Source organism: Acanthopagrus latus, chromosome 2 (assembly GCF_904848185.1).
Source record: "Acanthopagrus latus isolate v.2019 chromosome 2, fAcaLat1.1, whole genome shotgun sequence".
Lineage (NCBI taxonomy): Eukaryota > Metazoa > Chordata > Actinopteri > Spariformes > Sparidae > Acanthopagrus > Acanthopagrus latus.
The window spans coordinates 4,356,026-4,372,665 of record NC_051040.1 but is presented as its reverse complement, the minus strand read 5'-3'; the positions used below and the strand labels follow the sequence as shown (position 1 = coordinate 4,372,665).

The 16,640-nt window shown below is 41.7% G+C and overlaps 3 protein-coding genes and 1 non-coding gene across 15 annotated transcripts; 2 read left to right on the top strand and 2 right to left on the bottom strand.

Moving 5' to 3' along the window:
- Positions 1–2,239: 2,239 nt before the first annotated feature.
- Positions 2,240–10,312, bottom strand: spred3 (sprouty related EVH1 domain containing 3). Of its 2 annotated transcripts, none has more exons than XM_037076032.1 (6): positions 10,174–10,312; positions 5,972–6,137; positions 5,634–5,802; positions 5,490–5,551; positions 4,659–4,817; positions 2,240–4,158 (listed from the first exon to the last, which is right to left on the bottom strand). In XM_037076032.1, exons 2-6 carry the CDS (start codon positions 6,113–6,115, stop codon positions 3,163–3,165), a joined length of 1,530 nt encoding a protein of 509 aa, XP_036931927.1. In that variant the 5' UTR covers positions 6,116–6,137; positions 10,174–10,312; the 3' UTR covers positions 2,240–3,162. The 2 variants fall into 2 exon arrangements, with proteins under 2 accessions (XP_036931927.1, XP_036931919.1); XM_037076024.1 differs by lacking the exon at positions 10,174–10,312 and adding an exon at positions 7,916–8,719.
- trnap-agg lies at positions 9,289–9,360 on the top strand. Its single transcript has one exon. It is a non-coding gene; the product is annotated as a tRNA-Pro (tRNA).
- On the top strand, positions 9,500–13,619 carry LOC119006901. 11 transcript variants are annotated; one of them, XR_005070945.1, is made up of 5 exons: positions 9,608–9,699; positions 9,993–10,049; positions 10,629–10,639; positions 11,773–12,642; positions 12,877–13,619. XR_005070945.1 is itself a non-coding variant. In XM_037076040.1 (4 exons), exons 1-4 carry the CDS (start codon positions 9,833–9,835, stop codon positions 12,896–12,898), a joined length of 957 nt encoding a protein of 318 aa, XP_036931935.1. In that variant the 5' UTR covers positions 9,818–9,832; the 3' UTR covers positions 12,899–13,619. The 11 variants fall into 11 exon arrangements, 2 of the variants coding, with proteins under 2 accessions (XP_036931935.1, XP_036931940.1); XR_005070946.1 differs by having other exon boundaries at positions 9,620–9,634; XR_005070940.1 differs by lacking the exon at positions 10,629–10,639 and having other exon boundaries at positions 9,600–9,699.
- Positions 13,133–16,635, bottom strand: psmd8 (proteasome 26S subunit, non-ATPase 8). Its single transcript, XM_037076089.1, has 7 exons — positions 16,524–16,635; positions 15,798–15,870; positions 15,601–15,703; positions 15,333–15,498; positions 14,947–15,047; positions 14,328–14,439; positions 13,133–14,026 (listed from the first exon to the last, which is right to left on the bottom strand). Exons 1-7 carry the CDS (start codon positions 16,626–16,628, stop codon positions 13,889–13,891), a joined length of 798 nt encoding a protein of 265 aa, XP_036931984.1. The 5' UTR covers positions 16,629–16,635; the 3' UTR covers positions 13,133–13,888.
- Between the last annotated feature and the right edge of the window lie 5 nt (positions 16,636–16,640).

The following is a 16,640-nucleotide window of genomic DNA, read 5'->3' as shown; positions in this document are numbered from 1 at the left end:
CAAAAGGCACATTTATTAAGATGTAAGAATGGGGCCTGCAATTGTGATCGCATGACTGTCAGTACTGTACTCTAACACCATTTCTGAACCAGGAGTAGCAAACTGTGTGCAATGGCTTTACTAGTTCTGTATATCTGCACCATCGAGTGAACGTGTGTGTCTGTGTGCAGGTCTATGCGTTGCAGAATTGTGGGGATTGTGTGTGCGTGTGTGTGTGTGTGTGTGTGTGTGTGTGAAGGGAGGGTTGGTGACCGACTGAGTTTGTGTTTCCCGCCATTGTGACAGGATGTCCTTTTTTTTTTTTTGTTTGTTTTCTTGTTTTTGTTTTTTTTTGTTTTTGTTTTATTTTAAAGTGGACCAAGGCTGGCCTCGTAGTGAAGACGACCGTCCCGTAAGCGAGAGGTCAGTGGGTCGTGTTCATCAGCAGTCATGTGACCTGACTCTGAGCCCTGCTGCCTGTTCACTCACTTTAAGTCACTTTGGCTAAAAAGTTCTTGGCTAAACCTAAAATGTAAATAATCTGGTGAAGCTTCTGAAAAGGTTCATTCTGCCATAATTCAAGGTCTACCAGGTGATCCTCTGTTTGAAGGGACTGCAGTATAACGAGTCAACACTGGCTGTCAGAGTGTGCTGTACGTATTCACATCTTTAAAATCTTAAGGAAAAACAGAGTTATTTTGTGATTATTCATCACCATTTACTTTCTCAACCCCTAACCCTGATTTCTTACATTTTTTAGGACATCTTTAGACATATCACAGAAAACCAGATGTCAGCTTGTTGCATTCAGTGATTAGTTCTTCATGTAGGAGAAGAGACTGAAGCCCACACGATATTTCTCAGCTGATTCTGTCCTATCACAGATAGATCAGTATCGGCGTGCGATGCCTAATATGTGCCTCCTGCCTCTGTTACACATTTTTGTGTTTGATAAGCATATTTGAGGGGCGATATATCCACATCGGAATCTTTTATCTTCTTGATATCAGCATCAGCCCAAATATCAAGTATCAGTGGCGCTCTAGAGGAGACCGATATCAACACTTACAAGGATTAAAGATTAGTTTTTCAGGTCAACATAAAATTGTGAGTCACATTTTTATAGAGTAACTTGTGTCTCTGCCTCTTTGATACATATAATTCACTTTGCTTGATTGTTAAACACTGGTGCAAGTGAAGGCAGCACAAAAGGCCATTCTTTGATTCTGAGGGATTTACACACACACACACACACACACACACACAAAGATCTTCATGTTCACATATTTTGATTTTGAAAACCTTCCTGCTAACGAATCCGTTGGAGCTGCGATGAAAACAGTTTTTAGTCTACATTTTGCCAGTTATTCACTGGAAGTAGAAGAATTTACCACCAATCAGCAAAATAGACGCAGAAATACAAGGTTCATCACCAGAGGCATTTTTAAAAAAATGTCTTGGGGTGAATTTATCTTAAAGCCGAGCTGTGAACTTACTAAAACCTTCCTCACTCACTCTTCAGCATCCTCAGCACCTCAGGAGGAACAAGAACTTGTTGAGGGATTGTTTGATCCTGCCACACCGCCTCATAGATTGCTAAGAGGTGGTGGGAAAAGTTTGACTAGGGTTCGGACAGGACTTAAAATAGCAGCTTTTTTTTTTGCTTTTTTTTTAACTTCATACTTAAAGCAACATTCAGCAAACACATCTGCCACTGTGCCCAAACAAAGACTTACTGCCATTCATCTTTTTCAAGTTAATGTGTCTCTTTTCTTATCACAGGGTCAACAGTCTACAGCACGCACGTTTAAATGTCACACCTGTGAGCTACGTGCTGCTGCTCAAAGACGAGTTTGTGTTCCCGTTTATCATTTCTGCTCGGTATCGAACACAATAACACACTACGGGATTCAGTTCCAACACTTTGTCGAGTTCCGTTTAGGTTCTTAACGCGAGCAACTGGTACAAAAATACTCTTCAATACATTGTTCATTGCACTTAATCTTCTTCTTCTTTTTTTTTTTTTTGGTGGCGTCTCATTCACAGGCCGAGACACATCTACAGATTGGTTAGCACGGGGTCCTGTTTTGTTTTTTCTTTGGGGTTGGGACTGTAAGGTCGTTGTGTACATTAGGTAGAATAGACTCGCTCAGAGGCCTCAGTTGTAAGCACCTTGACTGATTCAACAAGTACAGTGGTGGGATGTGATGTATTCTATGATTACTATTGAAAATACATGGAAAGATGAAAAAACTATGTGTAAAGTGAAGGTGTTTAATGTCCGACACACATTCTTGATTTTATAAATAACCTTGTGTTTGGTTACAAAGGACCATAATGAATCACATTATGACTTTTAAGTCTTTGTGGTTGTCATTGCAACTTCCCTTAACAATAATTGTCCCTTTGCATTTGATAACCGTTCTACCACTGTGGTCTACAACTTTAACACTAGTGGTCTCAGATGCTCGTACTTTCTTGAAGACTGCACTCACTTGTGCTCAAACCTGTCTCACTCTTCTCCTTTTTCATGTGTTAACCAGGGTTTGAGTAACATCTGAGGTAAAATTAGAGGTAAAGGGTGACATCTGTTCATCTGACTGATAAACAGGCCAACATGAAACAAATAAAGTCCCCAAGATCTCATGTTTGTGAATATGTGATAGTGTGTGCCGTTGGGGGATTCGGTCAGTAGGTTGTACATTTAATAAAATATACCAATTAAAATTATAACAATCATATATATAAACATCTTTTGTTTTTTGTGTTTTTCTTTCTAAATTAAAAAAAAACAAAAACAAACAGACATTTGAAACAGTGTACACATCATCATTGCCTCTGCCACTCGCTTCCTGTGATAAAGTCTCTGATCGCTAACTCTAGATCAGCCACACCTCAGTAAATCCACCACGAAGGCTCCAGATGACTCCCACAGAGCCTGGTCTGAGTGCAGTGCACCTTCAGCAGGCATGGACCAGTGAGGAAGGCCCCAGGTTGAAAAGAGAAAGAGCGGAATGCAGTGGAAGGCCGTGGGGCTTTGGAGGGCCACGTCAGAGGTCTGGGTCTACTGAGAGCACTGATCCACCTGCTCAGCTTCATCTCCTGCTTCCCTACAGATGCTCTCTCCTTTCAACACCCAAACCTTGTTGGTCCAGAGAACCCCTCCCACCCCCTAGCCTGGCCTCATCGGACCGCCTTGTGCTTTCCCCCACAGCAGCCACACCTCTCCCCACACCGCAGGCAGGCGCGCAAAGGCAGGTAGCAGCACATGCAGGGCACGAAGAGCGACAGGGCCAGGAGGGCCAACCAGCGGGCACAGCAAAGGGGGTGCGGGTGGCCCCCCAATGAGTCATCACATGAGCAAGGCTCCCAGAACTCTCCCTCAGAGTCCGACATGCAGTGGTAGAGCAGACTCTCTGCACACCACACACAGGTCCACTGGCGCAGGCAGTGCAGGGCCGGGTCTGGGGCATCTCTGCAGCGGCCCCGCCCATTCTCCGAAGCACTGAAAACAGAGCGGCAGTACACACAGCGAGATGAGCATGACGATGAACCCTGAGGACAGGGGCTGTCGTCGTCGGGGGAGATTACCCCCTGGTCACTGCTGCTGGCCCCTCCTCCTCTCTTACGAGTCCGCGACCGGGGCGTGGCCAGTGAGGTGTGGATGCAGCAGGGAGAGGGCGAGCCTTTGCCCGTCTCCTGGGGTGAGCCGGCTCCTGAGGACACGCCTGACACAGCGTTGGGCATTGACATACAGGTGGGCGACGATGACGACAGACGCTGGGAAGCTTTGCTGTCCAGGCTCACTGTCACGTCACAGCCTGCCGTCCCCACTCCTGCCAGCTCCTTCTCGAAGCGAACCACGCACAGCTCTGACTTGTCCTGCATACTCCCTCCACTACCAACAACCACACCCCCGGTCAGCCCGCCGACCATAGTCCTGGTGGCACCTGCCCGTCGGTAGTCCTCATAACCTCGAGAACCCCACAGGTCTTTGCAAGGGTCCACACTACGCAGGTCTCCCTCCTCCAGCAGAGAAATAGTGGGTGAGAGGGGGGACAGAGGAGATGAGGCCGGGGGACCCACAGGAGGAGTAGGTGGAGCAGGTGGTGGGGGTGGGGGCGCTGGGGGATTCAACACAGCCGTCATTTGTGAAAGCTGTCCTGGCCTGGTGTGGATCTGTGGAGAGGGTATAGGATTACAGAGTGAGTCAGGAACAGTGTGTACTGTGGCAGCAGCTACAGAAGCCTGCTGATCACTTGTGTGTCTATTAAAGATCTCAAACAGACACACAAGTGATCAAGAATCCCACATTTGACAAGATTTCTTTCTACAGGATGTCAGTGCTCCATTTTTGTCTCACTTCCTTTTGATGTGGAATAAATGCCTTTTGTGTCGACTTGAGGGTGGAAACAAGGAAAAAAACAATCAACCAGTCCACCTTCCATGTTTTGTTATTGCTCTGATGTCTACAGATGAATGTAAAATGGCACTAATCTGGCAGGAAACAACCTGCTAGACCCTCACCAGGCTCCCAGACCCCTCTTTAACAACTATTCTTTCACAGTAATTCTCATTAGGGCTCACAAGTGTGAATAGAACACAGACAGAGAAATCAACTGAACATTAAATCAATACTTTCTTATTATTACAACTTAGTGCCGATGTTGTTGTGCTACCTGAGCAGGTGTCTGAGTGGTGACAGCATGGCTGGATCCAAAACTAAACTCCTCCGACCGCACGAAGCAGGTAGACGACGACTCGCTCGTCACTATGGTGATGGGTTTGGGAAGCATCTCCTTTCTGCTGTTGGATGACGACTCACTTCCTGTATGGGACTAACAGAGGCCTCATGTCATCCCACAAGTCAAAAACATCGATAACTGCATTGGAGCCACAGTGTCAACATAAAGGGTCTTTTTTACCCCCAACAGGAAGGTGATGTTTGGATCTGTATCTGTTTGTTGGACTGTCTGCTGAACAGTTCTCCACGAAACTTTGATGGAAGACGGGTCTCAGCCCAAAATAACTCCCATTTACTTTTGCTGTGGATCCAGATTAAGAAATGGATCCAGGATTTGTTCACATTGTGAGGTGATGGGACATGTTTCGACATCTTTGTTAATTTCTCATTGAATAATGCAAGGATCTTGATTTGATTAAAAAAAACAAGCGTACCAAGTTCAATTTGATATCAGATCCCAGATCTGGTGAACTATAATTATGGTTAAGGAGTTTGGGATGGTTTAGAATTGAGAGTGATACAGGGGCGATCAAGTTTAATATTGGATTGGGTTTGACTGAAGGACTGAAAGCGTCCGTTTACCCAGAACCATGTCAAAAGTAAATGGTGTATGTTTGGGGCCGAGACCCATCCTCCACTCAAGTTCCATGGGAACCCGTCCTCTAGTTTGTGTCTAAGCCTGCTGACAAACCAAACAACCAACCAACAAACGGACACGGGTGAAGACATCACCTCCTTGGCGGATGTAAACTGATCGGATACTCACAGCTTGTCCGTCATCCTCGGTGTCAGCCTCTTCTGGGGTGGAGGACGAAGGCGAGTCAGAACCTTGATCACATGAAAAGAGAGGATTAAGCCATTGCTGGACAGCCCGGCTGATGATCATTACATGCGACTCGTGTGTCTCTACCTCTGTCGAGCTTGTCTAAGACAGCCTGCAGCCCTTTCTCAAAGGAGATGGCATCGGCAGGACTCTGGAACGTAAGGCCAAACTTTCGATCCTCTACCCGCCAGTGATGGAAGATGGGGTTCACCTTGTTGTACACTAACCCCCTTTGCACTGCGCACTCCAACACCGGCTAAAGACACAAGCAGCAGTCCCACCAGACACAAGAAGTTAGTTCACCAGCCAAGATGCAGTCCCCCTCCTCACATCATGCCCTCACATGCAAGTGGATCTACAGTCTTTAGGTGGTGTTGAGGAGCAACGTGGCACCAAAGACAGCCGTAACACACGCACACACTCACTGCTCGATCTCGCAGCCGCTCTCCACGTATGATGTACTCTCTCCGCCCCCTGCCGTCGTGACTCCGCCCCTTACATATGACCACATGACTGAGGCCGCCACCTCCAAGGGGCACCCATCCGCCACTGGAGTCATCACGTGTCATCACCACCGCACGAACACGCACACTGTGAGGGAAGCCAAGAGGAGTGAGCAGAGAAACAACGCAGGGACACACAGTGGCACAGAAAACACGCGCAAAATAACGCACTGAGATTAACTTTCATGATGGAGAGAAAGAGAGGAAAGAAAAGAAAAGATGCAGGACAGGTTTCAGCTCTGCTGAACTCAGACTGCATGATGACATTCACACAAAGAAGACAGAATATCACGTGGATGAGTTACATCGGATGTTAATGAGCATGTGATGACGGTAAACACAAGAGATATCTGGAGAGGTTCTTTTAAAACAACGTTCAGCTGCTACAGGACGCACATGAGGATGGAGATGTTCAGCGTGCTTCACTGCACGTCTGTGTGAATAACAGGAAACTATGGAGCGAAGGGATAGAAAGAAAGCCAGCGCTGAGAGAAATGGCTAAACGGGAGGAGGGAGGACGGAAGAATGAGTGTTTCCCAGATAGATGTATCAATGAAATGCACCCATTCGCCATCAGAGGCCCCGGTTTCCTTGCAAAAAAAAAAAAAAAAAAAAAAGCAGAAGAAGAAGCTCTGCCCTCGCCAGCCGACTGAATAATTCAGCGCCGCAGCTCGACATGTGCATGAATCGCATGCACGGCCGCGTCTTTTTTGTCATTTCTCACATCACACTGAAATTTTAATTGTTGCAGTTATTATTGTTTTTTTTTTTGTTTGTTTTTTTCCCCTCAGACGCTCCTTTTCTCAATTCCGCCCCTTGCTGCACGCACTCATTAACACACCCCGATAATATGTTATATTTTTTTATGAATGGGGGGCCGGAGCGAGGCTGGCGTCGACATCTCTCTGCGCCTTTAGATTATTTATTTTCCGCCGGATTTTTTAAATTATTATTATTATTATTTGATTATTAAGGGGGCTCATAAATACAATGCGATCGCGTGTGAAGAAGAAAAGAGAAGGAGGAGGAGAAAAAAAGGGGGGGAAGGAAAAAGGGAACGAGTGGGTGAGAGGATGGAGAGGAAACGAGAGATGGGGGGAGGGGGCCGATTAGAAAAGGGAAGGAGGAGAGGAGGGGTGAGGATGAGGGAGAGCGAGCGAGAGAGCGAGGGAGAGGGAGAGAGAGAGAGAGAGAGAGAGAGAGAAAAAAATCACATTTCATTCATAAAGTTTGGCTTTAAAAAATCATAATGAAACCCCGAGACACGTTGATAAAAATCACAACGCCTCCATCCCTCCCTCGTTTTACTGTAGCCATGTCTTGAATGACGCGATGCTGGCCCCAAACTCGCCATATTTCGCCTTCCCCCCCCCCCATACATTTTACACATTGATTTCGTGACTGTTTTTACCAATCGCTAACCACGCATTTACTTCTGAATTGTTGCATAGCGTCTGTTGTGTGTTCAGGATTATTATTATTATTATTATATTTATTTATTTATTTATTTGGTTCAATCCTGTGCGTGTAGATTGTGTGCCAGTCGTCTTATAAAAAAAAAAAAAAAAAAAGAAAGAAAGCACAAGAGTCCCACATGTACGGTGGCTTAAACATGTATCACATATTGGCGTGGATAAATATATATATATTTATCGGAAATGGGGTGTATGCTGTTGATTCAAGACTACGTAATGGTGTTTTTATTCTCGGCAGCCAGCTAAATTTGTAAGAGCACCGATTGTGAGAATAGTGCATGATGCTGGGTTGGTGTAACACTGATGGCGGTGGCGTTTCTTTCTATCCCGCTTTTGCTCGGATGGCTGAATATATATGTGCAATGTTAAAAATGAAAATGTAAGGACTTACTCGCCCTCCATGGCTCGGTGTTGCCCGCCGCTTGCAGCAGCCCACCCCAGGGTCTCCTCTCTCTCTCTCTCTTTTTATCCTCCTTTCAGGAAACACTCACAGACTCACTCATATTCTCTCTCTATCTGCTCTCATTTTCCTAATCTTTCTCTCTCTTCCTCTCTCTCTCTTGCTCTCCGCTCTCTCTCTCCACCTTGATGTCGTTTCGGTGTATCAGGATAGGCTTGAGGTTGCAGCAGCCATTTTCCGCTGGCAGCATCCTCCCTCTCTCTCTCTCCCTCCCTCCCTCCCTCCCTCCTTCTCTCTCTCTCGCTCCAAATCACTCCCTCGCTTATTCCCTTTCTCACTCTACCTGCCCTGTGCCAACACATCCGCACTAATCATTGACAGCATCGTGGCTTTAGGTGGGCTATAGGGTTTGTCAGTGTTACCATGCTGTTTTAAATTATTCAAAGTGAGCACTGAGTTGCTGATACGTGCAGTGACGTGAGTGCTCAATGAAAAGCTGGGAAAACCATCAATGACCTCCGTCTGATCCCCTGATTATCACGGGGCAAGCAGACCATAGAGGTAAAAACACACAACAAGATTTGCCCTTCATCGCTTCTTATTTGTTTCGCATTTGTTTTTTAATTCCCTTCGCACAAGCCTGATTTAATTTTGCGATCCGAGTTCATTCTTGACTTATTTTGTAGTATCACGGGCAGGAAACGAACACAATCTGTTCCAGTGGGAACTACAGGGTCCCAGTGTTGGCAAGGTTTCAGCACCACGGACAGCAACACGTCTAATAAATAAATAAATAAATAAATAAATCTTCGATTTAAAAACACGTGTGATTTAGGTTTTACCAATTTCTACGAATTGGGTTTCATTTTATTTATTTTTATCATTATCAAAATTATTCGTTTTTTGTTTTTGTTTTTAAATTAGCCTACTTTCTTTTTTCTAATTTATATTTTGAAACAGTAAAACAAGTCGAAATTTTAATGACACAAATAATAATTATGGGACCGGAAGTCGATATTATAAGATTTAAAAAATGTTATAATAATGAGGTTTTTAAACATCGGAATTGAGATTAAAAGTAATATTCATGAGACTAATTATTAGATTTAAAAAAAAAATGACATTTTGGGATTAAAAGGTCAGAATTGTACAACGTTTAATCTCATAATCCCATAATTATGATTTCGTTTTCATAATCCAGATTTTTAAAATATATATATATCTGCAGATATCGTTAGCCAGCACTGAAGCCTCGGACATGTTACGGTGCACAAATGGTTAAATATCATACAAACCGCAGGTCAACCTACACCAGGTCCCTTCAGCGGAAATCTGGACACTAGGGGTGAGACCTGACGTCACGAGGCTCGTTGGTCTAGGGGTATGATTCTCGCTTAGGGTGCGAGAGGTCCCGGGTTCAAATCCCGGACGAGCCCAGTTTTGATAAACAGTCTATAACTGTACTGGTCACAATTACCGCCATTGCTGTGACATAGTATTTTTTCAGTGGTGTCCAGTGATATTTTACAGTATTTGCACCTGAAAGACATTTAATTATTTGTAGTTAACATACCAGAAAAACACGATATCCAGGTCCAGGTCCTAGTTTCAAGATTCAAAGAGAAACGCCCCCAGGTTCATTCACAAAACTGCCCACTTTTTCTTAATTCAACCCTTCTGTAAGAGTGAAGTTGTGATTCAGCCGCACAGGTAAGTTAGTCACAGACCACCTGGACTTTAGCACCGAGGACAGCGCCTTCATAATATCAAAGCACGTGAGTCGTGATTGGCTTTTGGACGGTTTTGTCACATTAAAACTCTAATTTAAAGTTATAAAAATCATGATCGATTATCGGACGTTAGGTATTACAAATTACAAATAGTTAATCGATGCCAACATAGTGACGCATGGTGAGGTTAGTGATAAGCAGGCTCATTACCTTTGGGGTCATATATTGTTAGATATCATCACTATCTTTTGGTAAACATCGATCATGCAAGACAGATTTATTTGTAGCCCATAACTTTTCATGTGAACAGTTTATTGTTGGTCCCTCTCCACTCGCAGGCAAACTTCCATCAACCGTTTCAAACGACATGTAACCATTTCTCCAGTTAATCTGTGGTAGGTTAATATGATCAAACAGCACAACAAAAACACATTAAATTATTTAAATTCAAGTTTGATTGTGTCACTTCCTTGTGAAAGGGTCGTAGGATAGAAAAAAAAAGTGCCGTAAGTTAATTACCTCAGACGTTAAACTGATGTTGCTCCAACGTCCATTTCACGAGCTAACGGTTCGAACCAACGGCAGATGTTAGCTAGCTAAGTGACGTCAGGATATCAACTTAACGGGTGCATATCTTCGATTAACCGTTTGTAGCTCCAAGTTTGACCTATTTTGCTACAGAATACGACAAAAAGACCGATAACAACAGATGTGTAACGTTATATTCTCTGTAAAAACCAATGGGAAACGCTAAGCTAACTCAAAAGCTGTAGTCCTAAAACTACTGAAATCAGTTAACTGTCATTTCTGGTGATAATCCAAAGTCTATTTTTAAAATTCCTAAAGGCTTTTTGTCGAGGGAACTCGGGCAATGCTAATTTCCAGGTTAGCCTAAAAAAAATATGTCAAACAATCTATTGTGGTATAAACTAACCAGAAATCCTTTTTGCCCTATCTTCCTATAATCCATTTAGGAGTTTCAGTGGTAAGTCAAAATCAAACTTTTCAATATATCCCAAAGTAAAATTAACCTTTTCATGCATGTATTATTACATCACAGTCTCTTTTTTTTTCAGTGTTTGTAAGTAAAAAAAAATCATGGCAGTAACTTGTGGACACCATGCATCACGGTATAAAAGATAATTATGGAATAACTGTTAAATCCTTCTCAGAGAACCAGACAGGTTAAAACAATACATTTCAGCTAAATTAGAATGGTTTTATTTGAATAATATATTGGTATACATCTTTCTTTGCTGACTTTAAATTCATCCATCCCTTCCAGTGTGAAATTGGCTTGTATTTAGGTACAGTCATTCCTCTCTACACTACTTAAGTTAAAATTGTATCATAACTTAAATGGAAAAATCAATCATATATATATATATATATATATATATATATATATATATATATATATATTTATATATGTATAGATAGATATAGATATGTATAGATATAGATATGTATATAGATATAGATATATATATAGCTTATAGCTTGTCTGAGGAAGAGAGTCAGTTATTAATTCATAATGCCATATCTCAAAATGACAAAGAGATACAAAGATGATAATCAACCATATTTGTGGACAAAGCTTTGGGGTTCCGCCACCTGGTGATTTGGACATGGTACTTCAACTTAAATTGTCAGAAATGGCTTCAAGGATCTTTCCACTACTGACAGCAGTGCCCCCAAAACTAGTTAAGAATAGGGCATTATTTATAGAATATTAAAAAGCACTATCATAGCATGCAATTAGAGTGCATACGTTTGTTGTCATTAATTTAACCATATATTACTCTCTTTTAAGAAAAACAACTACTATGCTGTGGCCCAAATATTTGTAGACTCTATTGGAAAAAGACACTGCTTATTATTCTGGAAATATAGCATTCATAGCACTAGACTAAAACCACATTTATTAGAAGAGATTAAAGGTGCTATTTATAAGAAAAGTTATTTTTTGAGTCTCATTCTCAACTCCTCAAAAACTGATGCTTTGGGATTGTGTGATCCCTCAATCTTCCCGCCTGTGTGTGTGTATATAAATAGAATATTACCATACTTATCTTTTAAGTCTGTTGATAAAACCACTTTTATTTTTTCATTTTGCAGGATGAATACAAGAATAAAAACAATGGGTACTTACAAGTCAAAACATTTAAAAAAGGAGGAAAATGGTACCACAAAAGACACAGTGGCTAAAAATGACTTTAACCATGGCGATGCAAGTGATTTAACTGGAAACCTCAATAAAACTGGCAACACTAGTCAAGGACTAGGCTCTGCTCCACGTCTCAGTCACCAAATGCAACCTGACGGTGGCAATGAGGAACTGCTCACAAGGATTCACCAAGCTCCTAGTAAAGTGCTAGTAAAGATGCCAGGAGATGATGATGAAAGCTCCCAGCTAACAGCTGAAACCACTGTCACCACAGTGCAAGAGGGTTCACAGGAGCAAGACTGCACTGCCATGGAAGAAAACACAACCAAGATACACAATAAGGCATATCATACACCTCAACATAACAAAGTTGACAATGACACCAATGGGAACACGTCATCTGGCATACAAACAGTCAGTATGAAACCAGCATTAGACAAAGGGAGGCCTTCAGCTGACCCAAACAATGCTGCCAATAACCCAACAGTAGCATCTGCAGATTCAAGTGTCAAGTCAAAACTCCAGCACAAACTTAATGTTACTTTAATTCTACATACTGCCGTTAAGCCTAAGGAAAAGAGCAAACTCAAAGGAATGGAACAAAACCATCCTAATAAGAACGCAGGAAACATCACTGAGAAAGAGGATAAGAATGGAAAGAATGGCCAGGATGAAAAACAAGAGCCAAACATCCCCCCTGCAGTTCCTCCGGAACACACTGAGGGACGTTGGCACCCATTTACAGTGAACCAGTCCTGTTCCGTCAAGGTGCTCTGTAAACACAACCCAGGGAAAGATTTACCACCAAACATCCAAAAGTGGTGAGCTACACTCAGATGTTAAAGTCAGATCTCATTAACTGTTAACCCCTTGTTCCAAAACAGTTGGGACACATTTTATTTTTAATTTACACAGCGTCCCCAATTTTTATGGAATGAGGCTTGAAATTCTCATCAAGTAAATGCAACCCGTTTTGTTCTTCCTTGTATTTTCCTTTCATCTGTTTTATGCCACTGCTTAAAAATCAGTGACACCTTTGCTCATCATTTCCACAGGTCTGACAAATGTCAAAAATGAATGTCTGGGCCTCTTCTGGACAACCGAAGATTTGAAGCTTTGTTTGCTTCGAGAGAGAAGCAAAGGAGGGAGGAGATTCTCACCAATGAGAGAAGACATTAAAATACATCTTACATTAATGATATGCATTTAAAAAAATAGTCAATTTCCGGTTAATTACTTTCTTCCATGAAAAGTTAGGTTAAGTAAGTTAGTTAAAGTATAAAATAGATGACAACACAGCCATTCAAAAAGTTTTTTTTCTGAAGCATTTATTGCAGACAAATATTTGCATTGTAAGATCAACTGGATTACAAACCATCTAGGGAGGAAGAGGCATTACCATTTAGAAAACACTCAAACTTCAATGGCAATTCTCTCTGTTGCTAGGATACAAGGCAAGGGCAATACATTTCTGTGGGCTCTACTAAGGAGAAAATGAACTTTGTGTACAAAAAGGGTTTGCTTGAATTTGGGTACAAATGTTGAGTTCTGTTGATAGTTTTGTGTGGACACTGAAAGGCAAAGCCACAGGGTGGTGACAGTAATTAACTTTCTTATACCCGGAAAAACAGCAGAGACCCAGGGGTATCGTATTCAGTAATTGGACTTGATGTTCTTGTTTTTTTCAATCACCAGCTGGGAATGCCATAAAATTGTAATGTTTGACAAATTACATCTTGTATAAAATAACATTTAAACCCTTGAATGTCTTCAATAAACAGGTAGCTGAGTAGCAACAGCTGAATAGACTGGTCACAGGTGATACTTTTAGTTTTGTTCCCATTCTTTTAACATGAAAGAAAACCGTCAGTCAGAAAGACCTGCAGACAGATTTAATACAGGAAAAAGAAATGGTGGTTGATTTCTGAGGTATGGGCAACAAAATCAACCATTCTGGCAATCAATGTATTCATATTCCTCAGGGAAACCGCCGACTGGATGTATACTGGATCAGCGGCGTGTGTCTGAGTGTGTCTGTACATGGTTGAGTGTGTTCCTGGGGGCGGATTACACAATCATTTCCAGCTGTCGTGCATATTCGATGACCTGTTGTGCCAGCTCCGTAGAGGGGATGGTCACCTCTTCTGTCCGCTGCTGCTGACTGGTGAAAGAGTAATAGCCATCTGGGCTCAAACTCCATCCCCTCTGAAATAAAGTAAGATTGAAGTGACATGTTATTCCTTGTAGGCAAGAGGGGGTTTTGTTCTAATTTTAAAAATGAAATGATAAGATACACTTGTTGAACAACGGCTGAAGGTGACATTCCAGTCAGTCTTTTTCACATTTGAAATGATAAATGTAATTTCAGGTTTTGCCAGCACAGCAGGTATTGCATAAGCTGTTTCTCTTTCTTGCTCGAACAAATTATCAATAAATATATCTAATGGTATGTTTTAGGTATCAACCTGCAACTTCAAACTGTATTTTTTAATGAAAATATACATACCTTCTTGGCATAATCTGTCATCTTTTTGGGGGTACTGAAGAAAAGCACACGGGTGGCTTCACTGAACTGGATCTGCTCATATGCTTTCTCTATGCAACCTGCGATCTCATCACTGCAATTTAAAAAGATCCTAGTTTTAGTCATTTTTTAAAAGATAAATGGCATCATCTGGTCTTCCTCATCAAGTTGTTTCCTTTGAGAGTTCATAGCTTTCATGTATCAAGACACCTTACCATCGCTGAGAAAATGAGAATGTGTTTACATGTTACATTTCTCTTGGTGAACGTGTTCAGCCAAATAGTAAGACAGCATAAACAATCAGTTATCAGCTTATTATACTGCCTTACACATTTTGAGTTGTCTTTCAACAGATGACTAGAACGATGCTGAAGGTGTCCTGACATATTGTTTTAATGAACAATCATGACATATGCCAGTATTTTCCATAGTCATGGTATTAAGCAGTTGTAAGACCACATAATGAACTGGGACCTGGAACAATATACAAATTGATTTCACAGGGAAAACCAACATCCACGTTAGTTATAACGAAACAGAAAGGTCTGTATCAATTGAAAGTAGAAATGATAGGAGACATGCCAACCATATCGGTTCTTACCGAATTGTGTCAAGCAGAATATCTATAAAAAAGGTGTAGCTCTCAGCAGGGATGTTGCCTTTGGCTAGAAAGACCTTGTTGTAGCTTCCCTCCATCAGGTACTGAAAAGCCCGTGGGAGAACAGAAAACATTAAGATGGTATTCATATACAAGTTACTATTGACAGTGTGTTATTCTTATATGTATAGAGAATAAGAGCCCTGCATTAATTTGAATGCTACATTTTAATAAGTTGTGTCAATCAGTTTGTAATATCTCAGTCACACTACAAATTAGAAATTAAACCAAGAGATCAAAATTGTGCCCATGATACCGAGTCACTGTAGAACATAAATAAAATAATATTAACCCTACAAATGTTTTTTTCAAGGGTTAAATTGGAGTACCTGCTCTAATGAGACTGGGTGTCTGATGTAGACGTTGGTCTGAATATCTCGTGCACTCAGCCTCTCAAGTTCTGTGTGAAACTCTGACACACGGTTCTGTGAGAGCAGGAAGAGCAGGTTCAGTCCAAGTAACTGGTGCATGTAGGCAGCTTCTGGTAGTTCGTCCCTTAATGACAGAAGGTATAGAAAAAGCCATGTTAAAGATCTCCAGTGAGTACTATTTAGCAAAAATACTAGTACACATGAAAGACAGAGAAGGTGACATTACTTGTAATCAAAGTAGTAGCATTTCAGCTGGGCCATGTATCTCTCAAAGGATGGGATGTCCTTCTTGAGGATACTCCACAAGGCCCCAATTTCAAGGACATCACCTGGACCACAGAGACAACACATATATATTAATAAGAGACATGTTTGATAACTTTGTTATGTTGTCCATCAGCCTGACTTGACATCAATACTCACGAGCTAAAATGAGCTGCTGCTTTGTGAGCGCGGACCCGCTGGTAGGTAAGAAGTTCAGCTCCAGTAACGACACCTGTAAAACAAATGTTTGATATAATTCTCTATAAAACTTCAAACTTAACCTGTCGCTTGTGTTCACCCAAATTCAGACATAACATAAAAATAATGGCATTAATCTTTCATAACAGTTAAAATATCTACTGGCAGCTTTTCCGGTGACAGTTTTGAAAAACAAAACATAAATCTAAACGATAGAATTACTGCATATAACTTAATAATGAGTAATAGCTGGTGTTAGAGCAACAGAGGAACAAACTGTGGTGTTAATTAACTGTGGAATGTTTATTTTTTTATGTGAGTTTCGGGTTAAAACTACTTTGACAGTGAATTGGCAAGTAGTAACGTTACGTTAACATTAGCAACACTGGCTATGATGACTTGTGTCCCGACTGTCGTTACTCCTGGAGTGGCTGAATTAAATTAAATGCCGAACAACACCATGGGGTTGAGACAGATCAAGCAAAAGGTATTACTCCAAAATGAATACAACTGTACGCGTCTAAAGTTTGCCCATCAGAAAACTCTACACACGACGTTAGCCTGGCTAGCCTAAGTTAGCACGCTTAGCTACATTTGCTAACAGCGCTATCGCTTCTAAACAGACAGTGTTCCTGGTTCGGCTCATAAAACAAACACAAAAAACAGACAATAAACATGCGCCGCTACCTTAAGTTTGCTCAGTATTTCTCCACATTTGCTCAGGTTTGGGTTTTTCTTGTTCCATTCCGTTTTCAGTGTCTCATAAAGCCCCGCAGTCTCTTTCAACGCCATGGTGATTCTGCA